The sequence below is a fragment of the Pseudonaja textilis genome, chromosome 8, assembly GCF_049901715.1.
Source record: "Pseudonaja textilis isolate UNSWEBS1 chromosome 8, rPseTex1.2, whole genome shotgun sequence".
Taxonomy (NCBI): domain Eukaryota; kingdom Metazoa; phylum Chordata; class Lepidosauria; order Squamata; family Elapidae; genus Pseudonaja; species Pseudonaja textilis.
In genome coordinates, this window is record NC_141997.1 from 19,431,381 (window position 1) to 19,457,005 (window position 25,625).

Here is a 25,625-nt window from a genome sequence, read left to right on the forward strand (position 1 = left end):
ATTAAGATTATTATCAGAAAATTGTAAATACATTGTTGATACATTTTGTATGTTGATACATTGTAGATTAATCAGAATTCATCATAAAGTTTCCCTTTAGAATATTTGGCAATTAGAATATACCAGCATCCTTTGAATGACATATTTAAATGACATATTTTTCTAACCCAAATAAAAAGGAAATGTACTCATACATTATTATAATGGTAATGATCATATTAAAGGGATTAAAAACTTTAAAGAACTAAAATTCACATAAGATATAATATAATGAAAGATATAATGAAATCAAATATCTTAAAAGAAAAATCGAACCTGCATAGGGACTGTAATAAAAGACAAAGAATATATGTTAGCAAATACTTGCTTACTTGAAATTGTACATGATTATAATTTGAAAAGAAAAACTGATTTCTGCATGTGAATAATGCATACTCAATACACCTGCAATGCAGCTCTGTTTAAAAGCCATGATTAATGTCACCAAGAAAAAGTTAATTTAGCTAATGGAATTTTGGTAAATGTGGAGAAGGTAGTAGTAAACGGAAATGCCTAAATAAATTATAAAAACAGCAGGTATATAATATTCCAAGAAGCACATACATATCTGAATTGGATTCAGATTACATAAGTCTTATGTTATGCAGTGTAAATGTGAGATTGTCCTTAAAAAAGTACATGATGTAAAGAAAATACAATGAAATTTATTTGCTGAAATTTATGGAACCTAGAACAACCAGAAGAGTATCAGTGTGCATGCCTAATATTCCTGAGCATAATAGGATTGCAGAAAGAAAGAATCAAAGCCCACTAACCACAATAAAATGCCTTTTGCTTGGTTACCCAATGATTTCTGGGGAGAAGCACTTAACACAGCTAAGTATGTTAAACCCATATGAGTCATAGAAGGGGAACGAACCAAATGTGTCACACCTAAAGATATTTGGATGTAAAACTTATGCATATATCTCTGGAGTGGGGGAGGAGTAAATTATAAAAGCCAGTTAGAAATAATGCTGGGATATCAAAGGCTATTGGATTTTAGACTTTCAAAACTGGAAAAGTAAATCCAGACAGTATTACTTATTTTAATGAACGATAATCCCAGATAAACTACAATATCTACATGTAATATCTAGACAGACACACCAACCTGATTTTACTAGTAGTATCTGGGTCCACCCAGAAAGTACACAAGGGAAAACAGCTAATAATAACATCACACACTCAGAAGCGGTTACTGAAAATAAGTCAGCAGAATCTGAAATAGTATCAGATTCAGAAGGGGCTACTGACGAACAGTCTGAAACAGACTCAGTATTGGAAGTAAGGAGTTCTCACTGATTTATTACAGGAATTGAGAGAATGTGCTGCACAGATAGAGCAAGGGATGTATCTGATGTCCATTCATGGGTGGGTGGGGGGAAATACAGGAACTATCTTTGCACAAAAACATGGATTCTTTCAAAACTAAGAAAGGGCAAAAGAAACATAGACTGGAAGGGTATGTGTCAAAATTAACTATGGTACTAATGGATATGTTTAATGCTGTAGTGCTAGATTACTAGCAAAGGCCTAAACTTATAAATATGGAAAAAATATGAATTTTTTTGCATCAGTAGTCAAACTTACAAGCCTCAGATTTCTATTTAGAGTAATTGCATTGATAAAATAGCATGTGGAGTACTTAGGTATTAATACAGTCTTTCTACATGGGTCAACAAAGTTTTGAAGGTCCAGGGAAAGAATAACTGGTATGTGAATTGAAATGGACTAAAGCAAGCAGCCACCAGACTAAATATCCCATGCCTGGGCTTTGAACTGAAAAAAGTTGATCCATGTTTATATATACAAGAGGTAAAAATAGAAGACAGGTGTACATTCTGTTATGTTGAGAATCCAGCTGTATTTGCAGAGGAGAAAAAAGCCGGCTTGGAGATTGCAAACAATTTAAATACAAACGTGGAAATAAAACATCATGGAGGTATTATCACTCTCTGAAAATTGAAATAAACAAGATAAACAATAAAGCAATAAACAATAAATACTAATCCCGAAGAAGTGTCTAGATCACAGTGAGACCAAGGAGTCAAATACATCCATGACTGCTTGATATCTGTCCAAAGCAAGTTGCCAAATAATGAGCAGAATAGGGCAGCTATGGGGAAACCACCATACATCACAAGTTGGCTGAAGAATTCAAAGAGTTGAAATCCACACGTCTTAAAGTTGCCAACTTGGATAAAAACTCAGAGCACAACGGGCTGGGTGGGGGGTGGGAACCTATGTTGCTAGCAGAGGAACAGAAAGGAGGAGTGAAACTGACGAGCCCATAGAGGTACATTTACTCTATGTCAGACTGTCTTACAGTATTGGTAGTCCTCACCTTAAGACCACAATAGAGGTCAAAAGTGCTAAGCGAGACAGTTGTTAAGTGAGTTTTGCCCCATTTTACGACCAGTAATTTTACAACTTGTGACTGTATGACTGTAACTGTGTTGCTTGTATCCTTACGATCTATATGGACTGTTTCCTAGTATGATTTGATTGCTTATTGTACCCTATGACTATCATTAAGTGTTGTACCTTATATTCTTGACTCTTGATGAATGTATCTTTTCTTTTATGTACCTCAGAGCATTTGCACCAAAACAAATTCCTTGTGTGTCCAATCACACTTGGCCAATAAAGAATTCTATCCTATTCTATTCCAAATTTTGATCACGTGACCATGGGGATGCTGCAATGGTCATAAGTGTGAAAAATAATCATAAGTCACTTTCTTCAGTGTTGTTTTAACTGTGGTCACTAAATGAACTGTTGTAAGTTGAGGACTACCTATAAAGATGCCATGAGGTCTTCCAGAGGAGTATTATATTCTCCAGTTCATTATTGTCTTGAGCAATAAAAGCACTGGCTTTTTCTAGTTGTTTCTTTCTTCTCCTACCACCTAGAGTGCTTGATTTTATTGACATCAATGATTTTCTTCCCTTACCTTTGTCTATTCAAAATAGAAACCACTGTGACAAAAATTGTCCTATGCATATTTTAGTCAAGTTAATTTATGAAATAAATAGCTGAAGAATGAAGAAACAAAGAAAAGCAGAAAAAGCACATACTTATTGTGTAGATTTTTTTTTTCTCCATTAAACAAATCCATCAAATTGTTGCCGGTGTAAAGGGATTGTACTTTGTTCAGTTGTTTTTCTCCTTGTTCTATCTCTCTTCTAACCAAATATATATCCTCACACTGCCAAAAAGTAAGCCATTTGTTATAATTGTTGAGCAGAACAAAGACCACAGAACATCTTTTTTTTTAAAAAAAAGCAAATAATTACAAGGCATCATCTATATGGTACAGCTGTTTTATGTTTTAAGCAAGCTTTTGAATTAATATTTTATTGCTTCCCCTATTCTTTCTGAGCACTGATTTCCCACACTATTTTCTATAGTGTTTCTTAAAATATGGTCCTTAGTCCTTGGGGTTCTCTCGGGAGTCCACAACATCAAAATTATTTCTCAGACATTGAAGATATTTCAAAAATAATGTGCCTCTTATTTTTATTTGTTTGAAAATACGGGTTTTTGAATGCAAATTATTTTAGTTAATATCTAGTGGGTTTAATATTCTTTAAGATTCAATAAATATTTGATGAATGTATGGAGCTTAACACCGATCCTTGGTATTTAAACTTTTTCCTCTCTTAACTTTAAAAATATAGTTCCAATAGAAAAGAATTTACACAGCTCAGGGTTGAACTGTAGACTCCCTCTGAGCTTCGTTGATTTCTTGCAAACATTTCATTACCTGACCAACTAACACCTCACTAGCACTGCTGGTGTTACTTAGTTGGGTAATAAAATGTCTGCAAACAACAAATTCTGGGAGTACTAAGAATGTAATATTTTTTTAGCCAGAGATTTTTATAATGTTATTTTCATAATAGCCTAATAACTATCAATTAGTTTTGCAATCACCATATAGCCCAAAACCATGCAAATGAATGTCTGGCTTAGTATAATGGGATTAGACCCTAAAACTGGGCTGTCAAACTCCTGGTCTATGGGCTGGATGCATCACGCATTGGCCACACCCACGCCTGGTTTAACAAAAAGGAAAAAAGTCCTGATAGGTTATGTGATGCCACCGTGACAACATGAGTTTGACATCCCTGCCCTAAAATAAATAAACTTATTTTAATTATCGCCATATTACTGTTGGTTTTGATATCAACACTTTCTGTCTGTTAATTAAGCAACCCCCTGGCTTTCATCAATCCCCAACATATCAAAGTTCAGGACAAACCAAAAATCTAGTGTAACTTTTTTCCTACTATTTTGCCATGCATACAGCAGCAATTTTCTCAAGTGTCCCAGAGACTATATTCAGTGGAGAAAATATAATGATTTGAGCCAGAAACTAAAATTGTATCAAAATGAAGATATACTTAAATGTTGCTTTATTGAATTGATCTCATGTTGAACCAGTTAGTAAATTTTGATTCTTAATATTGGTTTGTTGCAATCTTTTTGCTTGGTTTTTTTAAACTATCCAACAGCCAAAATATTTGCTTTTTTGCTTTTCTCTCTCTTCTTTTCTCTTTATACCTAAACTTTTCTGTACTTTATTTATAATTTTGAGTGTCTTTCTCTAAGTATAGTTTTCAATTGTTTAAGAAATTCATATTAAATTCATATGACATTTATCTTCATAAAATCTTCATTCTGGTTATCCAACTATGGTGAAGAATAATGGAGTTATAGTTTATAGTAACTCTGGGACACAGCTAAAGTACCTATTAATATTTTTTATGCAGTCTCCTGCAGGTTGAACTCAACTCCTAGTCATTTCAGAACCTATCCATGTAGTTTACTTGGAAAAATGTTGACATTTCTTGCCATTTTCTTCTGGGATGTTTTCCAATTTCTCAATCTAATCTACAAACTTAATATTCCATAGCTAGCCTTGAGCACTGAGCTTCCTTGTTGGTTTCTCATCCAGGTACTAAACAAGTCCAATCCTGCTCAGCTTTTGTACAGTAGGCCCAATTAGGATGGCAGATACATGAAAGATATCTTGCTCAAAATCAGGTGCAACTATGATATTACCCTACTACAGTTCTACCCTTTAATTTGGACCTGAACCACTTTTAAAGATTTACCTCAAAAGGTTTGGGGGAATCAGGATCTGTCAGACAAATATGGTAGTAGTGAAATCGTCCACCTGTGTTGCTGGCCAGCTCATGCAAAAATTGATTGGCTGCAGTATCATCACAGTTAAATGATATAGTGTGAACTGGAATGTTCCGCTGATGATTGAGTTCATCTAAAATTCTATTCGGGTGCTGTGCAAAAAGAAAGGAAGGGAAAATGTGTAAATGTAAAAAGATCCAAATAGAAAGCACTTAAATGATCACTTAGCCTTTAACAATACATCAAGTAGTGTAGAAGCCTTTAATCATTATTACCATAGCAATCAATAGCTGGGACTTTCTTAAAACAGAAGCTGAATTCCACTGAATGAGCTTTACGTTCTAACTCTGCTCCAAATGGCTTTAATTTCTGTGGTGCGATATTTCTGGACAATAATTTAGCTAAACCTTTTGTTGGCTGGTCAGTTTGGTCTAGTGCAGAAGTCTCCAAACTTGGCTAAGATTTGTGGACCTCAACTCCCAGAATTCTCCAGCCAGCAGAGTCTTAAAGTTGCCAAGTTTGGGGACCCCTGGTCTAGTGCATAAGGCACCAACCAGAAACTGGGGGACCTGCCAGTCCCACTTTGGGCATGGGTGACCTTCAGTGGTGGGATTCAAATTTCTTTACTACCAGTTCTGTGGGCATGGCTTGGTGGGCATGACATGGCTTGGTGGGTATGGCTTGGTGGGCATGGCAGGAGAAAGATACTGTAAAATCTCCATTCCCACCCCATTCCAGGGGAAGGACACTGCAAAATCTCCATTCCCTCCCTACTCCTGGGGGAAGGTTACTACCGGTTCTCCAAACTACTCAAAATTTCCGTTACCAGTTCTCCAGAATACTACCTCTAGTGACCTTGGGTCATTCTCTCTCACACAACCTAACCCATTTCACATGGCTGTTATTCCAGAAAAGATAGGAAGAGGAAGAAGTACGATGTGTGTTCTCTGCCTTGAACTATTGTTTACAGATAATAAAGGCAGGGTATAAATAAATAGAGAAGCTTCAGGTTTTACCTAGCTTCACTTGGTCTACATGGTCGACAAAACCAACCTGAGCACCACAATGTTCACTACAAGCTTTCCTCATCTACTCTTGTTACTGCACATTAACCTGTCTCCTGTTGCATTATGGAGACAGCTCTCCATAATGCTACTACACTCTGAAACTTTTCATCCCTATGCCAAAAATAGGAGTTACTTGTATGAAGTGTAAGAAAATACCAGTATTTGCAAACATTCCCCCAACTCAGATTCCATTAATGTATGTTCTCTTATGTTCACCATTGACTGCTAGTGGTATATGCAAAAAATAATAATAATCAACACCATGGCATAGCAACAGGGCATCAGATTTACCAGATGTTAAAGACAAAGAACACTAAATGTACAGCTGCCATTTCTGGTATCACTTCTCTATTTTATGCTTAAACTGAGCATTTCCATTTTGGCCACCAAGTTTTTGTCTCTTCTGCCCCATTAAAATCATCTCTATCTAGTACAATTAAACCCTCCTTTCACAGGATTACAATGGCTGTTTTTCCACTGCAGCTTTACCCTCCTTTTAATATTGCCACTTCTTTTCCCTTCTCAGTCTTTCATATAGAAAGACTCTTATTCAGCTAGCAGCCTCCAAAATTCTTGTTTTCCCCTCCTAAATCTAATCTCATTTTTCCCCTAATCCCATTTTGGAATCCCTACTTTAGATACAGAGTTGCTTCTTTGCCGTCCACTGTCACCATATCCTCCTCCCAATCTCTCATGTTTCCAATGTGTTGATGGAATAAAGATCAGAAGGAGACACAGGCAGGTATGCCTTCCTTCATCTGTCACCTTGTAGTCAGTTTGACCATCCTTGGTCTACATCAATGTGATGCTTTGTCATCTGGCCAGTGTTACATCATCATGTTGTCCTGACATGATTTGCTTCTTCATAGATACCTGATCAGGTCTCCCATCAGTAAGAAGATAAATGGCTTGAGTGTCACGATCAGCAAAGGCAATCTGAAGTGCTTTCAGTATGTTTGTAGTAGTCCCAACCTTTGCAGTCAGTGGAGGAACAGAGAAAAATTAAGATGTTAATGTGGGCAAATTTATGGGATGGGTTATAAAATTTATCTCTAAGGTATGCTAGCAAGGCATATTTTAAACACTTCACATAATCTAATTCACATTGTAGATAATATATGTGATATTCTGTATTTAAAATTCCATTATTCTTTTAAACCCTGATATGCTCAATAGCTGAAAATAATAGTACTGTAATGAAAGACTACAAAAATATATTTCTGTAGTTTGCTGAAAGAGAAGATAACTGTTTAAATGGAAACCAGGTAGGTATTTAGATTCAATCAAGGGCTACTGGCACTTCATTATCCTGAAGGTAGCTTCAGAAATGACTTTTTGCCAGATAAGATTAACTTATTTATTTATTAATACTTAAATTTATATGCCATCCAACTCACAATCAAGAAACTCTGGGTGGCTTACTGAGTTTTCTCTCTTCCTTTAGAGAAGTGGTGGGGAATCTGAGGTACACATACAGTAGATACTAGGCCTCCTGATCCAATTAATAATTCTTCCTGGGCTATGCCCTTTGTCCTGCTTTAAATTACCAAGCGTATCTACACCAGTGAGCATGCCATATGGAGAATTCTGAGAACTGAAGTCCATATATCTTTAAAATTGTTAAGGCTGAGAAACCCTGCCCCTTTGCTTCCTGTTGTAAAGAAATGACCACTCCCAATAATTCTCAATATTCCTTCTTGGAGCAGGAATGTCCTTCTGAACCAACCTTTTTGCTCATTAGAAATGTTACTATGGAAAAGAAGGTTGAGTTATTTTAAATCTGCATTCTAGTTAGCATGGTTACTACATTAATAAAAAGTAATATAATAGAAGTATGTTTATAAAAACACCAATTACCATATTAATGGTAGAGATAACCTAAATTCTATTTGTCTCCCTTCATATGAAGCTTTACTGTAACCAAATACACTGCTCAAAAAAAATAAAGGGAACACAAAAATAAGACATCCTAGATCTGAACGAATGAAATATTCTTATTAAATACTTTGTTCATTACATAGTTGAATGTGCTGGCAACAAAATCACACAAAAATTATCAATGGAAATCAAATTTAGCAACCCATGGAGGTCTGGATTTGGAGTTGCACTCAAAATTAAAGTGGAAAAAAACACTACAGGCTGATCCAATTTTGATGTAATGTCCTTAAAACAAAGTCACAATGAGGCTCAGTAGTACGTGTGGCCTCCACATGCCTGTATGACCTCCCTACAACGCCTGGGCATGCTCCTGATGAGGTGGTGGATGGTCTCCTGAGGGATCTCCTCCCACACCTGGACTAAAGCATCCCCCAACTCCTGGACAGTCTGTGGTGCAACATGGTGTTGGTGGATGGAGCGAGACATGATTTCCCAGATGTGCTCAATTGGATTAAGGTCTGGGGAATGGGCAGGCCAGTCCATAGCATCATCAATGCCTTCGTCTTGCAGGAACTTCTGACACACTCCAGCCACAGGAGGTCTAGCATTGTCATGCATTAGGAGGAACCCAGTGCCAACCGCACCAGCATATGGTATCACAAGGGGTCTGAGGATCTCATCTCGGTACCAAATGGCAGTCAGACTACCTCTGGCAAGCACATGGAGGGCTGTGCGGCCCCCTAAAGAAATGCCAGCCCACACCATTACTGACCCACAGCCAAACTGGTCATGCTGGAGGATGTTGCAGGCAGAACCTTCTCCATGGCATCTCCAGACCCTGTCACATCTGTCACATGTGCTCAGTGTGAACCTGCTTTCGTCTGTGAAGAGCACAGGGCGCCAGTGGCAAATTTGCCAATCTTGGTGTTCTCTGGCAAATGCCAAATGTCCTACACGGTGTTGGGCTGTAAGCACAACCCCCACCTGTAGATGTTGGGCCCTCATACCACCCTCATGGAGTCTGTTTCTGACCGTTTGAGCAGCCACATGCACATTTGTGGCCCACTGCAGGTCATTTTGCAGAACTCTGGCAGTGTTCCTCCTGTCCCTCCTTGCACAAAGGCAGAGGTAGCGGTTCTGATGCTGGGTTGTTGCCCTCCTACGGCCTCCTCCACGTCTCCTGATGTACTGGCCTGTCTCCTGGTAGCACCTCCATGCTCTGGACACTACGCTGACAGACACAGCAAACCTTCTTGCCACAGCTCACATTGATGTCCCATCCTGGATAAGCTGCACTACCTGAGCCACTTGTGTGGGTTGCAGACTTCGTCTCATGCTACCACTAGAGTGAAAGCACCGCCAGCATTCAAAAGTGAGCAAACCATTAGCCAGAAAGCATAGGAACTGAGAAGTGGTCTGTGGTCACCACCTGCAGAACCACTCCTTTATTGGGATGTCTTGCTAACTGCCTATGCTTTCTACCTGTTGTGTATTCCATTTGCACAACAGCATGTGAAATTGATTGTCAATCAGTGTTGCTACCTAAGTGGACAGTTTGATTTCACATAAGTGTGATTGACTTGGAGTTACATTGTGTTGTTTAAGTGTTCCCTTTATTTTTTTTTGAGCAGTGTATATTGACCCAGGGTATGGAAGAAGGGAAGGAGAATTCCAACAATAGTTTAGCTCATTTTCATTTGCTTAAAGTTTTTTTTCTATAATTACCTGAAGTTCTTTTATCCAAAGTATAGCATCTTCTATATTTTCTTCATTAACTTCAGTAAGTCTGTCTTTCCAGGCTATTGCTTCAGCATCAAATTTAACAAAGTTAAACCTGGTTTTGTTTTGAAACTGTTCCTGTAAGAAATCATCTGTTGAATGATTTCTCTGAAAGAGAAAAATCATATTCCCTTTGCCCGCCCACCATTTCACCCTGTCATCCTATTTGAGAAGCAGTCAGTTGTGGGGATAATGTTTTATTTCTCTAGCAAATATGTATTAAATGTTTTAGAAATTGTAATTCTGCTATCTCTTAAAAATACTGTCTACCTGTAATCTAATTTTCTCTATGAGGTACTCACAAGAAGTTTGGGGGTTCAGCATTGCCAGAATTCCCACCCAGCATAGCAAATTTACTTATTTACCTACCTACTTACTTACAAAATTTATTTGCCACCCACCTCATATTCAACAACTCTGAGTGGCTAACAACATAAAAACATAGAAAGAATTAAAGCTCGTGGTGGGATTCAACATTTTTTTCCAGCGGTTCTCTGGGCACGGCTTCATGGGCATGGTGTGGCTTGGTGGGCGTGGCTTGGTGGGCATGGCAGGGGAAGGATATTGTAAAATCTCCATTCCTTCCCTACCCCACTAACCTGGTTTCCAGCTCCGTTCTCCTATCCAGGGTAACAAAAGAAGACCCAGCTGATCAACTGGGACTTGGGAGGCAGAGAATAGATGGGGGCAGGGCCAGTCAGAGGTGGTATTTGCCGGTTCTCTGAACTACTCAACATTTCCACTACCGGTCCTCCAGAACTGGTCAGAACCTGCTGAATTCCACCTCTGATTAAAGCCATCCATTATAAAATCAGTGTCAACATAGCAATTGATGACCCCATCACTAGAGAACAATGAATGGGGAATGTCCCAATTTATTGTCCGCCAATAAAATGGACTTAGAAAATGTCTTCCACTTGGAGGGAGCTAGCAGAACATTGATGTGGAAGAATAAGGTTCTAGCCCAGTTCTAACAACTCCAGGGAAGATTGGAAAAGATTCCACTCAGAACTAATTCCAGGCAGCACATATTCATTTAAAGAGACCAATAATAAAGGTAGTCCTCAACTTACAAACACAATTGAGCCAACATTTTTGATGCTAAGTGAGACAGTTGTTAAATGAATTTTATCCCACTTTATGCCACAATGGATCAGTCAGTTAAGTGAATCTGGCTTCTTTATTGACGTTGCTTGTCAGAAGGTCACGAAAGGGATCACATGACCCAGGGACACGCAACTGTCATAAATATGAACCAGTTGTCAAGTGTCTAAATTTTGATCATGTGACTGTAGGAATGCTGCTATGGTCATAAGTGTGAAAAACGGTCATAAGTCACTTTTTTCAGTGCCGTTGTAACTTTGAATGGTCACTAAAAAACTGTTGTAAGTCTACGACAATCTGTAAAAGGCAGCTTCCTAGATTCCTTTCAGAAAAAGCCAGTCATCAGGACACTTCACCGAGGCAGCTGTCACTCACTCTTATGAGCTGATATATTTTCTCCTTCACCACAGGCAGTTTGTATATCATAGACTGAGATACATCAATGAGGATACAGATGTGGTCTTCTGTGACATCTCCAAAGAGAGCTCGGCTTCCTTTCTTAAGGTCCTGAATTCTATACAAGAATACTTTTTTACATGAAATGAAAGGCATAGCAAGAATGATGTCTGAAATGCTCACTTCTCAGTATCTTAACACTCCTACATAATTTTATTTTTATTATTAATATAATACAAAGGACAAAAGAATGCCAAGTAAATCCCTTTAAGAAAGACAAAATAAATATTACTAAGTAAAGGACATTTTAAATTGGAAAATAAACAAAGATTATTGGATAACTTGACGAAAGGAATATAATTTCAAGGCTATATAGAGTTCAGGAGTTAGGAGTAAGTTAAAGCAGCTGTCAATCACTGAATTGGGGTTACAATTCCCACTATTCTCAACAAACAAAACCTAAATCATCAAATGAGAATTAGGAACTATCAGATTGTAGGCTTCTTATTACCATGTAACTGTGCCATCACATTCCCTTAACCTAATCTACTTTATGGGATTATTGTGAGGGTAAATTTCTTTTCATTGGCTTTGAACAAAAGTGGAATATAAACAACATAAATAAATGCAGACTAAAGCTCATGCTGGCAGTTTTAACAAGGCACTATTCAGAGTTTCATTATTATTACTTTATTAACATACATCCCATAAATATTGAATAAATATTCAATATTAAAGAAATAATATTTGCTTTTAGAAGCTCCCTGGTAACTCTAATAAATGGTTTTTAGCTCAAATTTTATTCAAAATCTCAAAGATTAAAAAAATAAAGTAAGACTTGAACAGTCATTATTTCAACATGATGCAAATGTCTTAAAAGAGATGTATGACTACATTGGGATCAGTGATTCTAGAACCTTGGCTGTTATTTTAGTAAAACATATATGTAGAATATGGGCATTACAGAATAAAAGTGATGTTTTTGCAGCTGAATTTCATTAAAAATAAAATATTCGGTTTGAAGGTCATGGAATAGAGTTATGCTACTCCAATGAATCTTCATAAATGAATATCTATCCACATTTGATATTGCAGTTAGGAACACTTAGCATTGCCCATGCTCAATTTTTAAACAATCAGAGTACCTAACACTAAATATTAGAATACTTGGGCATTTCAAAAAAAAATTTAATAGGCTACATCAGTCCTTTTTTCATCACAAATCTGTCTTTAGAAAAGATATTATCAGGATGCAAACTAACCTTTCTTCCATCTGATGGAGGGCATTCTTTACTTTATTTTCAAATTCCTTGAATCTTTCTTTATTCAAATGTAAATGAATTATAGACCCATCTTCCAAGACTGACTGTATAAAATTGTTGCAGTATTTGGCGTGGATTACCTTTTTATTTGTCTCCTAAAAGAACGAAGATTTCTTCTGTGAGTATGATTTCTTAAGTCTGCTCAAGCTTTAAAATCAGTAGATCTAAATGGATTTGAAATGAATTCAGCTAAGTGGTGTATAACAGGACAAGAGAAACAGAGGCATAAACTTTTAATCAGCCTTGTCTCAGCCAATGCAATTTAAATATACTGAAGTACAATCCACTATAGAGACAGGGATGTTGTGAATTATCATCTAGCATACTAGAGATAAGCCCACATAGATCAAGAAGCTTGAAATACAGTTCTCTTTACTGTGCGAAGGGGATGGAGGGAAAGGAAAAGGCAAATTCTGTAGGCAATTTCTTATTTGCTTCTTTTCTGCAATTGCACTGCTTTCAACGTGTAGAAGAAAAAACTAACTTACTCTCTGAAATTCATCTCCATTCTCTGGTTATGTGGAGGGGAAGGATGGGCAAGGAAAGATTGCCTATGGAAATTGCTTAGTTTTTTAAATCCCCTCTCCATTGAGACCAGAGAAATTGGAGAGAAAGGGATTTCAAGAGAGCAAAGTGTTTTGCATAGCATACCCACAGCTGCCAGCCCCAGGCTATGACACAATCACATTGTGTTCAAGACAGTAAGCAGGCACCCAAGCATTCCAAAGTGGGGGAGTGGTTAGGAGGAAAATAAAAGCCAAAGGTGTGAAACTGAGTAGTCTTGTCTCTTTCCAGCCAGAAAGCACAGCCATATGATTTCCCACTTAGTGACCAATTTTCTTAGCGGTGGAGTTGCTGGTCTCCATTAGGGTTATTCAGTGAGACCGGTATATGGACAGAGATGCTTCTGCCTACAGGAAACAAATAAAAATTTTCTCCCACTACATTTCAATATCATGTTGGGGATTCAAACTAACTGATTAATGTATACAAGCAGTCCTCATTTGATATCCGCAATTGGGACTGGCAACTTGGGCACTGAGTGAAACCATGACTATATATAATGATCTTACTTCAATTTTCCTTTGCTTTACAGACCTGTAAATGTGAGGTTTGGTCACAAAGTTACTTTTCATCTCAATTGTAAACTGTGAACAGTTGCTAAATGAGATGGCTGTTATATGAGGACTATATGTCTAAGTACTTAACTTAGATTCCTTTATTTCAATGAAGCATTAAATTTAGCTATTATGGTCAGACTAAATTCCAATTTATTTCTTGAGAACAGTAATACAAAGTCATTCCAATGTGATGTTTGAAATGCTTTTTCTTTGAAAAATCCAGAATCAGTTTTGCTAAACATGTGAATACTTTCTAGAATCTAAAGGATTAAGAAAACAGCAGCCGTACTCTTTACCCCATTCAGACACAATTCTTAACCAGTTCTAAATCTTGCTTGGCAAACAATGGGAACCTGTAAGTAGCCAGAAGTGCAAATAAAGCTTTCTACTGTAGAACTAACAAAACCTGGAAATCTATTTGATCCCCCCAGTAACCCAGGGGTGGGATTCAAAATTTTTAACAACCAGTTTTATGGGCGTAGCTTAGGTGGTAGGCGTGGCTTGGTGGTCATGTGACTGGGTGAACATGGCTTGGTGGTCATGTTATTGGCTGGGTATGGCCAACTCAATATCACTCACATCGAGGCACGCATCTCCTCGCCTGGCCTCTCATGACTATGGAGATGCTACAACAGTCGTAAGTGTGAAAAATGGTCATAAGTCACTTTTTTCAGTGCCATTGTAACTTTGAATGGTCACTCCACACAAGCAAAGTGCCAGCAAAGGAGAGGAAAAAAACTACAGAGAAGTTCCTGAGACATGAAGTCTAGTCCTGCCAAGAATGTAATAAGGGTTAACGGAGAGGCAGTTTCTGTAAGCAACACCAGAACGTTTCCTTCCTGCCTTCCTTACAGGATTAGGCCAGTAATTTCTTCTAACAACCGGTTCTCTGAACTGCTTAGAATGTTAACAACCGGTTCTAGAGAATAGGTGCAAACTGGTAGAATCCATCCCTCCACTAACCCACCCCCAACTTCACAAAATAAGTAGAAAATTATAATACCACAACGGAAAGATTTCTTACAGCATTTGTCTGCACAGATTCATCTTCTGGCTTGGTTTTTATATCTACAATTCCATTTACATGACGAAAAGCACTATCAGAAAAAGCTGTAGGTATGGTCAGTTTCTGGGCTTTCAAGCCATTCTTCTGAAGCCACTCCCTGGAATTCACAAAATCTTTTACTTCTGGCTCACATTCTGTATTATCCATTTCCTCTGCTGATATAAAAATATTAATAAATAAGCATGTGCCAATATTAGTCTGAAGCTATTGTATGACTTAATTTTGAATGGATATATTTGCATACACATTTATAGTACATGACTAATACATTCTTCTTTCCTTAGAAACATTACTACTTTATAGGTAAGTCGCCTCTGATCTGAGTCAATTCTTAGTCACTATGGTCTTTTGTAGGTCTATGTAATTTTCTTAGGTAATAGCTTGTAATGTTTTGCAACTGGCTTCTTCTGGGATTATGACATGTGGTAGAACAAAGGTCTTCAAACTTGGCAAGTTGAAGACTTGTGGACTTCAATTCTCAGGATTCCCAAGCTAACATGATTGGAGGAGGAATTATAGGAGTTGAAGTCCACAAGTCTTAAAGCTATCAAGTTTGAAGACCCCTGCTGTAGAGATTTTGTGGCTAGGTAGGACTGCTGTTCTACTGGACATTGGAATGAGATAAGAAGAAAAAGCAGCTCAGTTTTGGCCCTGAAAGGCAGCTGTGTTGTCATGAGACTGATGAGCTGAGCTGACTGCAATTCAGAGCTGCTGTGGGGAGATTTTGAGTAAGCAGTTCAATTGGTGCAGCAACATATATCAGTGTTGGAGTCTCTGGGAGAACATCAATCTACTCATAGTAGTTATAGGACATGGGGAGGGGAGAAGAGGGAGAGGAGACTAAAACTATGTCACCTGTTGTGAATGGAGAAGCTGGAGAGAAGTTGGAGAGTGAAGTGTGCAGTGCAAGGGTATAGACCAGTTAGATGTTTTAACAAAAAAACATGCAATTCATCTTCACTTTTATTGTTGTTGTTATTATTATTAATCATCACACAGTCAGCCAGATGTGCAGACTGGGTTTGGTGTTTTTGTCTACCTATCGAGTCCTTACTAAGGACCTGGGAAGATATTAGATTATAGGTCTAGATTCAGATGGGAAGCAAAGACTCAGAGGGATGAGCTCCACCCAAGATTCTGGAAGGCTGGGAAAAATCCATGTGGTTGCAGGTGACAGCTTCACCCAGACATAAAGGGGACAGAAGGAATTGGCTACCATTACAGAAACCTTGGTTTTGGGGGACAATTTAGTAGAAGACCTTGAGAGCTCCCTATGACTTGGCTGGTTTTACCTGAAATCTACTTCTGAACATGGGAACAAATAGCAGAGCTAAACTGGGGAAGTTAAGAAGATCTAGTTTATTAATCCCTCAGTGTACATACATATATTCATTTACTGATTCAATAACTACTTATTTATTCAAATTATGATTTTTCACCTTCACTTGTTCTTTTGCTACACCTTGCCTCTAGATCTGGGTTCAACATAAGATCTCTCTTCTGTGGGAAGAGTTTGTTACAAAAAGTGACTCTTGCAGACTTATTTCCTCTGCTAAAGGACATTGTTAGTTAAGGAAGGAATGAACTGGACTGTGTCAACATTATTGGACTTTCTCCAGCTCAGCCAAAACATCTGCTCTGTGTAGGAGGAAGAACCTTTTTATTCTAGTATTTGCTTCTACAGATTTACAATTTGTAGATTGATCTCTAATGTATGGGCACATATTGAGAATGTTTTCCATCAAATTGTTCATAAATCAAGTCCTTTGCAATTATGTATTCATAAAATACCTGCCACTATTTCAGACTTGTCAAATTCTGTGAGAATTTTCTCAATCTGGGTTAAGATATTCTTGGCTTCCTCTAGTTCCTTCCAAATCAGGTAGACATCTTCTCTGACACCAGTTCCTGTATTTGAGGGAAAGTATAAAGACACAGAGAAAAGATTAGATAACACTGATGAAAGGGTTCCTCTAGCCTTTCATAATCTTTGAATATTGTTGCATTTGATAAGCCTAGGGCAGCTACAACAAATCATCACCCTTTTTTAAAGAGCTTATTCATGGCTATGTAATTCTGGGGGGCCAATTCTATGCTGGATTAGTATTTCATGAAAACAAAGAAAACCTATTAATTTCAGAATTATCATACTTCAGGACATTATGCAAAGGCCTAGCTCCCTGGATTAGCTTGGAATGCTTGGAAAGGTGGAAGGAAAGAGAAGAGGAGGAAGACCAGTAGCAAGGTGGATGAACTCAGCGTGGAAACAGCTGGAAGGCCTAACGTTGGAAGATCAGAAAGACCTTTTTAGGGATTGATTATCATAGAGAAAATCTATGTCAGGGGTGTCAAATTCATGACATCATGTCGGCATCCTTTGCAGGGCCGGTATGTGACGCATCCAGTCTGCAGGCCACGAGTTTGACGCCCCTGATCTCTGTGGTCCCTAACAGTTGACACTGATTCAATGTCACATAATCATTAATTTCATTAATTACATATCTTTCTCTGAATTGTGCCCAGAGCCTTTTATAAAAAATATCAAACATTATTTTAACATGTATTTAACAAGTCTCAAAGTTGGTGAAACCACCCAGATATCTAGATTATTCAAGCATATTCTCTTAAAACAAAGGAACTGGGAATAGAACCAAGTGATGGAAAAGGAGTATCACTGTTGCTGTTTTTTCTTTCCCTGTGCAGCCCCATAAGCTGAAGAAAGTGGTGTTGATAGGCCACACAGTTTTTCAAGACCGTATGGAAAGTGACTGCGTGTGCCATGAAGAGAAATGAATAGAAACTGTCCTCTCCAAGATTCTCTCACACAGGGTCTATCAAAGAAGTCCTTTCTATGAAGAAAAGGAGTCCCTTTAGATCAATTCTGAAATATCCGGACTTATCGGGAATTAAGAAATGTCACCCTGTACTTCCCCCTCTCTATGGTGTCTTCTAGAGACCACTTTGCTCTCTTTTAATGTAAATGTATCACCACCATTCATCCCAATGCTTCAAGTCTCAAACGCTCCCAAATGTGAGTATTACTGCAATGAATAAACAATTAACTCTCCTCAATGTAACACAGCAGAGAAAAGTGCCAGACATGCAGGAATCATGAATGCAATATAATTAAGGAATCGAGAATACAATGTAATTATGTATATATAATGTAGATGAATGCTATTCCACAAATGCTAGTGCCATAAGTCTACCAGTCAATATAATATTGTAAAACTCAATTGGTCTCTCCCCCCCCCCCCCCATTGAAACAGACAAGTCTTATCAGCAATGGTGAGCATTTTGTTGTGAACCTAAATGAATGATTTAAAAAACACTGGAAAAGAGTGTTTCACTAATATGAATAGATGAGCTATGAAAAGAACATTGTTTGGAATGCAGATCCAATGTTCAATTAAATATACCCGAATAAAATGCTATTCTATTGGCTTTGTAAACCAATCAGATTAAATATCAGCACCAGCTTTACATGGTGCAGTGACTATTTTGTTCCCTTCGGTGCCATAATAATGTCAAGTTTTATGATGCCGCAGTGGCACCGCAGTTAGTGTAAACCACATCATGAACTGATTTGCTAGCCCAGCAGATTTCAGAGAGGGCCATATGTCAGAGATTTGGGAACAATGGGTTCCTGCTGTCATTAATATAAGTCAATAGAAAGAATGCATGCATAATTTTCATAAACCCCAGAACAATTCTAAGAGGAAAGCTATTTTCAGGCTTTCATTTTCAGTTTGCATTGTGTGTTTTTATGTGTTATTGTATAGTGCCATCTCCTGGGACTTTCTATATTTCCTTCATTTGAATGAAAACCACTGAAATGAGCACCATTTCTATATTTTTTAACAAATGAAAGGACGTTTCATTTATTATGATTTTTATTAATAACAATAAATGAAAATAGGTACAATGATAATATTATTAATACATTTTTTCAATTCGGAAGCCCAAAGGATAATATATAAGTACCAGTTTTTAAAAATCTCTGTTTAAAAGAAAAAGGGAAAGCAATTAGAATCACTAATTCACTACTCTCATGCCATCTGACCTAGGATAAAATCCTCAGAAATCAACATTTGATTCTGAAAAAATAGGGGTGACATCAGAGGTGTTATTCAGCAGGATTTGACCAGTTCTGGAGAACCGGTAGCGGAAATTTTGAGTAGTTTGGAGAACCGGCAAATACCACCTCTAACTGGCCCCGCCCCCATCTGCCTCCCAAGCCCCAAGCTGGGTCTTCTTTTATTGCCCTTCACAGGAGAACAGAGCTGGAATGCAGGTTAGGGAAGGAATGGGATTTTGCAGTAACCTTCCCCCAGGAGTGGGGTGGGAATGGATTTTATAATATCCTTCCCCTGCCATGCGCACCAAGCCACGGCCACAGAACCGGTAGTAAAAAAAATGTTGAATCCCACCACTGGGTGAGATTATACAGTCCACAAGAATGCAACTCATATTCCAAAGAAATACGGTGATCCCACTGTATGAATGAGTGTGTGAATGTGTTTGTGTGAGCGTGTTACATTCCAATGACCATCCATCTCAAAACAATGAGTCCGCGTGATGTATAAAGATAAGGTGACCAACCATCCTCCTTTAGGGAGGACAGTCCTCCTTTTGTAAGTTCTGTCCTCTCTCGAAAAGTGCCCTCCTACATGTCCTCCTTTTTGATATTTGAAGACTAATCTGTAAATCTCCTTATTTGATCGATGCCGCTCTGATCCATTGTGTATGATGTGACATATTTGTATTTGACATGACGATTCGTCAAGGCTCTATACAGTGCGGTGAGATGCGATTATGAACTGCATGAGCTCTACACAGGAGAATTGTTTTGAGAGAGTGTGCTGCGTGCAAGAATGCACCGTGCGCAAGAGTGCATCGCGTGCAAGTGGCTTTGTTTTTTTTCTTCAATTTATTTGTGTCCTCCTTTTCATTGTAAAAAAGTTGGTCATCTTAATAAAGATTTAAAATCAAGAGTTATAAACAGTAATCCATGGCACCCAAGGTAAAACAATAAATCTCAACCATAAAACCACATCAATAGCAGAACACACTTAATCTCAAATGCCTGGAGAAAATAGCCAGGTCTTTAGAGCTTATGAAAGGCTACTATGCCCAGAGCCATCCAGCTGTCTGGGGAAGATGCTGTCACTGAGAAGACCTAACTCCAGAGCCCAACAAGATTATACTGTTTCATAAGGGGTGGGGACTCAAAGTGTGTGCCCTCTTGCGTAGATCTGGTGAAGGGAGAAGAAACATGAGCAGGATACAAATGCATAAAAGACTCTTCCTTAATTGCTACCTGTGTTGCAGAGAGTGGGAATTAGAAGGCCCAAGAGAAAGATTTTATTGTTCAGGCAAGTTCAAGTGGTCCTTAATTTGTCTTACAATCATGAAAGAAAGGAAGAAAAAAATCACTGCCCACATTTGTTCCTTTATGCAAAGCATTTCTAGAGAAACAAAGCTACCCATGGGAGAATATGTAATTATCACAGAAGGCAGAACACTAAGTTTCAAGGAGGATAATTACACTTAAAGCCAATATTCGAGATAAATTCTCCTGCCTGGTTTCTTAAGCAACATTTTTTTTAAAAAATTAATTGTCTTAACCAAAAGGATACAGATTAATTTGGGTTGAAAACAAGTAACAATGTTAATGCCTATTAAAAATGTTTAAATTATCTTTTGTAGAAGCGTGGTTCTTCCCTTTGTTTGTGTTTTTCTTGGGGGGGGGGGGCTGGACTTAATTATCAGGAGCAGAGACAAGCATTGCAATATTGCACACATTGCAAATGTCTGCCTGGTTCTGACATAAGAAGGCATGGTTTTCTATTATGAGTAGAAGTTGACACAAGTTCCAGTGTCATGAAGTCTGTCTCCTCTTTTCAAATAACACGTGATTTAACTTCCACTCCTGTTTTTTTAAGCCAGTATTTTCTGTGTTTTTCAGTGTATGAGAAACAAATTAGTCTGTACAAAATGCTATAAAGCAACTACACAGGATATATAATTTAAATCAGATTGTATGGATTGATAGATTAGTAGATCTACTACCCTAAGTACTGTTTAATATTAAATCCAATTTAAATAGGGTCAGTGCCATTGCACAAGGAGGAGGCAAGTGACAAAACATGAACTCTGATATCACAGCACATTGCCTCACAATTCACATATCTGCACCTGACATTGGATTGCAAATAGGAAAGAGCAGCATTTGCATAGCAGTGTCATCATAGCTTTTTGCCAATGGCTATGATCATTGCATTTGTGGCTCAACACTGTATGATTGTCTGTGATTCATCATTGATCAATGTTTTTACAAATAGTTTTGAGAACTGGATGGCACTAGAAGAATTGTGTTTTTTAAGTAAGATAAATTCTGATATTGAGCAAGGGTGAAAACAGTAATTAAAAGCTAAATTGGATAGGCTATCATAGCCTAAGTATTTACGTACAGCAAACATTACATTCCCAAGACATATATTTCTTTATTAAAACTGAATGAATTGTGCAATAGTTTCCTGTCCAAATTTTCCAATCTGATCATATACATTTTCCTATTTTCAACTTAAATTCAAGAATCTTGATATATATATTTCCCTGAAAGCAAAGGTTAGAACATGTCAAAGCCAATTTCATTTCTATCACAGAAAACAAATCATCAAATACCAATATTTACCACCTAAACACATAATCTCCTAAAAGACTTGGATCATCATTCCTCTCATTAACACTTTTCCAAGTTTTGATCCTCTCTGTAAACGCATCTCAAGAAACCTATACTTCATAATAAGTCATCAAGGGTATGGATTTCATCCAATAAATACCAGTCAACAGCTGCTATGATTGTGGGAAATGAACACTGCTAGCTGTCTTTATCACCATCACTGCTTACAGCTTAACTGCTTCTGAGATCTACCCAGAGTTCTCTTGAAGAAAAAGGTTTTTTTAATCATCATCCTAATGACAGAACACAGAATTGTGTCAATGGCAAACCTAACAATACAAACTATTTTCTCTCATAATGCATACTTGACTAATGTAATGGTAATTTGTATCGATGGCAGTAAACTAAGAACCAGATTTTGAAAGAGAGGTGGAAACTAACACTCACCATAAAGGTCTTTGAAACACTTGGATAGCACAAATCTAAGGGTGTTGGTGGTGGTTTGTTGTCCGAGCTTGTTGTTCAGTTTAGTGCCAGACTAAGTAACATCATGAGCTAAACTTTGATTGAAGTGTCATTTTAGTTCTCTTCTGCTTTTGTAGGTCTTATGTGGTCAGGCTGGACTGAATAACCATGTAAGACCTATAAAAGCAGAAGAGAACTGAAACAAGATACTTCAATCAAAGTTCCGCTGGTGATGATACCTAGCCTGGTGACAAAACGTTTAGAAACTGAAGAGGCTCAGAGAACAAACCACCACCAGCATCTACCACCCAAGCAACAAATCTTTTCCACTATTTCTAAATCTAAGGATGTATAAATAATATGCATTAAAAATGAAAGAGATAATTCCTGATTAATTCAAATGAATAAAATCTGAACCTTTTCAGTAGTCATTTTACTTACTTTATTTCACTTTAGAAGTTTTCTACTCAACATTTAATTTATATACTGTGTATTGTATATTTAAAGGTTCTATATGTACTGGAATGACCCCAAATGTCTGGAAATTTTTGTTTGATTCCCATATCTGTCTTGATATAGAAACCCAAGTCAATTTCCATGCATCAAAGGCCCTTCACATCATATTGCCATCAGTATGCTCACACCCAATCCTGAAAGCATTTTTCCTTTGGAAACAACTTTGGTGAAATCTGCTTCCTTAGATATTTTGTTTGCTCACTATATAGTCATATGAGCTGTAGTTGTCCCTGAAGACTGATCCCAAGCTGTTCAACTGATGGCTGCTAGAATTTAGCAAGCTGTCTTTTCCCTCGCTGCCCCTCATGGAATTATTGAATGTTACAAAATTATATCAAGAACAACTGGAAAACAAAATTACTGAGTCCTTTGAAAGTCAGAAGTTCAGCAATAAATAAATGAAGCAGTTCAGGGTCACCATGTTGGTGTTTATTTAATGAACTATATTGAATAACATATAATTATTATCCCTCACATCCTGGACATAAACTGTTTTAACTCCTCCCCTCAGGACACCGCTATAAAACATTGCATGCCAAAACAATTAGACACACATTTTTTCCCCTCATGTTATCATTCTGCTAAACACATAATTATCACAGCACTGTTTTATGCCTGAGGATTCTAATCATGTAATAGAATTGTATTACTATTATACTTCTCTCCTTTCCTATTACCTACTCTTATTGGTATCTTATGACTATCACTTTGTAGGTTGTATCTTACGATTTATGATTGTATCTTATGATTTATGATTTATCACTTTGTTGCTTGTATATACTGACAGCTTTCACCCTGAAGACAAATTCCTTGTGTGTCCAATCATACTTGGTCAATAAAGAATGTTCTGTTCTATTCTGTTCTGTTCTATTTTATATTGTCAGAAAAAATCTGTAGAATATGTAAATCAAATTTCTGTGTTAGGGTGTTTAAACTACTCAAAGTCGCCATCAAACTACAAGATAAGTGCTGAATAACTAATAATTAATATTTAGTCATCTAAGGTTCTATTAGATGTTTGATTTGTGCCACCATAAACGTTTTAGAAGAACAAACTACAACATTCTATTTTCTATTTGCATCAACACACTAAATTTTATGTACTCACTCTTTCAAGTCAAATATTTTATACCAACTTTGTTTTCCACATTTTAAACAAAGTATGTTAGAGTGCAAATGCTGTTCTTTTTAAGCACACTGGAGGCAGGGAAAGTAAAATTAAAACGAAAATGTTGTTCTGATCCCTTTTCTGCTGGTGAAAAGCTCTCACACAGTAATAACTAAGAATTACGTCATAACAACAGCAATAATGCCAGCTAAATGCCCAGGATTATTTGTATTCCCATTTAAAGCGTTAATAAGATGCAACATACTGAGAGTTTCTAGAAGATTACTACACTTTGTGGCTGATTGAAACCACGCCACAATTCACTCATATAAAGAAAAGCACAGGGATAATTTAAAGATTTCTCAACCCATCTATTGAAATATAAACCAGATACCTAGACAGAAGCAGATGGAAAGCTTCTCTTTAACAGCAAAAGCCAGTAGAGAAATATAGTTAGATGTAGGAAATTATTAAACAGCTGCTGAGTCAAAATTAAGGGGAATTAGGATGGTATTTCTGTGAAGAGCTTCACAGTCCTGAATGATTTTGAAGAAAAAGAACAAGAAATTCATATCCTTTCTTCTTAGGTCAACTGTATGCCATTTTCCTTTGTTTTCACCTTTCCAAGATCTGCAATTTAGTCTTGCGATCTGGGGGCTGGAGAAAAATCAACCAAGCATGCAGAGTTAATTTATCCCTACCTGTGTGGGAAAGCTTTAATTTGCTTATTTATCAAATGGATTTTGATAAACCTTTGAGCATGAGCCCCTCACAAGACAGCGGATTATAAAAGGGAGAACAAAGATGAATACAAGCAGTAAAAATAGCATCAACCCAGGGGTTAGCAATAAATCAAAAAATATTTGGAGGATTTTTTTTTTAAAAAAGAAAAGATTGTTGCGGATCATTTAAAGTCCACATCATCACAGTTACAAGGGAAACAATGGCACAAAAGCGGAAGAGTGTTCATCTACCTCTATCATACTGCAATACATAAAAACAGCCGCTTCAGCTACTCAGAATCAAACAGTGAAGGCTGTGTTCAAACAATAAAGACCTGAAAAAGCAAAATTGACTACTCTGCTTAAAGAAAAGAACATAAGTATTTTTGTTTCCACATGGAAACCACTTCTGAACTTCGTGCTTGACATGGAAAAGAATGAAATTTTGATTCTGGGTTTTACAGATTAGACTGACAGAATTTTGTAGAAAAAACTGGTTCATACTATTATATTAAAACAAAAAGTTGTGATTTGTTGTTAATGCCTTAGTCTACTGAAACAGGTAGAGTTGGAAGTCAATGCTTCTTTTTCTTTTTTTCTTACCCTTCCTCATTTTTCTTTGCCCTTTCCCCTTCCCTCTCCCTGTCCTCTTATTTGCTCTTGTATTTTGTATTTTATAATACCTTATAACCCAATAAAAAAAATACATGACAAACAACAAAGACCCACAGAATTTGCTCCTTAATCACCCATCTATTTTATTGTATCTATTTTCATTTATTTAGAAAATTTATATTGCCGCCTACTTGCACATGGCGACTCAAAACAGCTTACAAGGACATAGAAGCAGTGTATAAAAGAAATAAAAAGAAAAATAATACAATAACTCCCCAACCTCCATCCAATTTTCCTGGGGGACGGAGGATTGTTCTGACCTAGATGTATCCATGTTTGGGAAAAAAAAGTTAAAATAAAACCTCTTTCTCCTAAAGAATTGCAATCTTACTGCACATCCAATTCGTTTTGTTCAAAGCTTCTTGACTCTGTTTCAAATCATCTATAATTTTCCCATGATGGTGATTTCTAAACAATCAGAAATAATGCTTCCTCTTTGGGCCAACTGTGGAAAGTAAATGCTTCTTGGGTTACAAAAAAATGTCCCCCAAAAGCTACTGTGTTATGAGAGTCAGTTTGATGTACTGA

The 25,625-nt window shown here is 37.2% G+C and overlaps 1 protein-coding gene across 1 annotated transcript in view; it reads right to left on the reverse strand.

Moving 5' to 3' along the window:
- The window catches only part of VWA3B (von Willebrand factor A domain containing 3B), an 81,204-nt gene that overhangs the window by 31,335 nt on the left and 24,244 nt on the right, over positions 1-25,625 (reverse strand). The window contains exons 8-15 of the mRNA XM_087938455.1: positions 16,718-16,834; positions 14,885-15,081; positions 12,680-12,834; positions 11,397-11,535; positions 9,864-9,995; positions 7,134-7,232; positions 5,163-5,345; positions 3,120-3,250 (exon numbers count right to left, since the gene is read on the reverse strand). Coding sequence (XP_087794581.1) covers positions 3,120-3,250; positions 5,163-5,345; positions 7,134-7,232; positions 9,864-9,995; positions 11,397-11,535; positions 12,680-12,834; positions 14,885-15,081; positions 16,718-16,834 — 1,153 coding nt within the window. The remainder of the gene's footprint in view (positions 1-3,119; positions 3,251-5,162; positions 5,346-7,133; positions 7,233-9,863; positions 9,996-11,396; positions 11,536-12,679; positions 12,835-14,884; positions 15,082-16,717; positions 16,835-25,625) is intronic.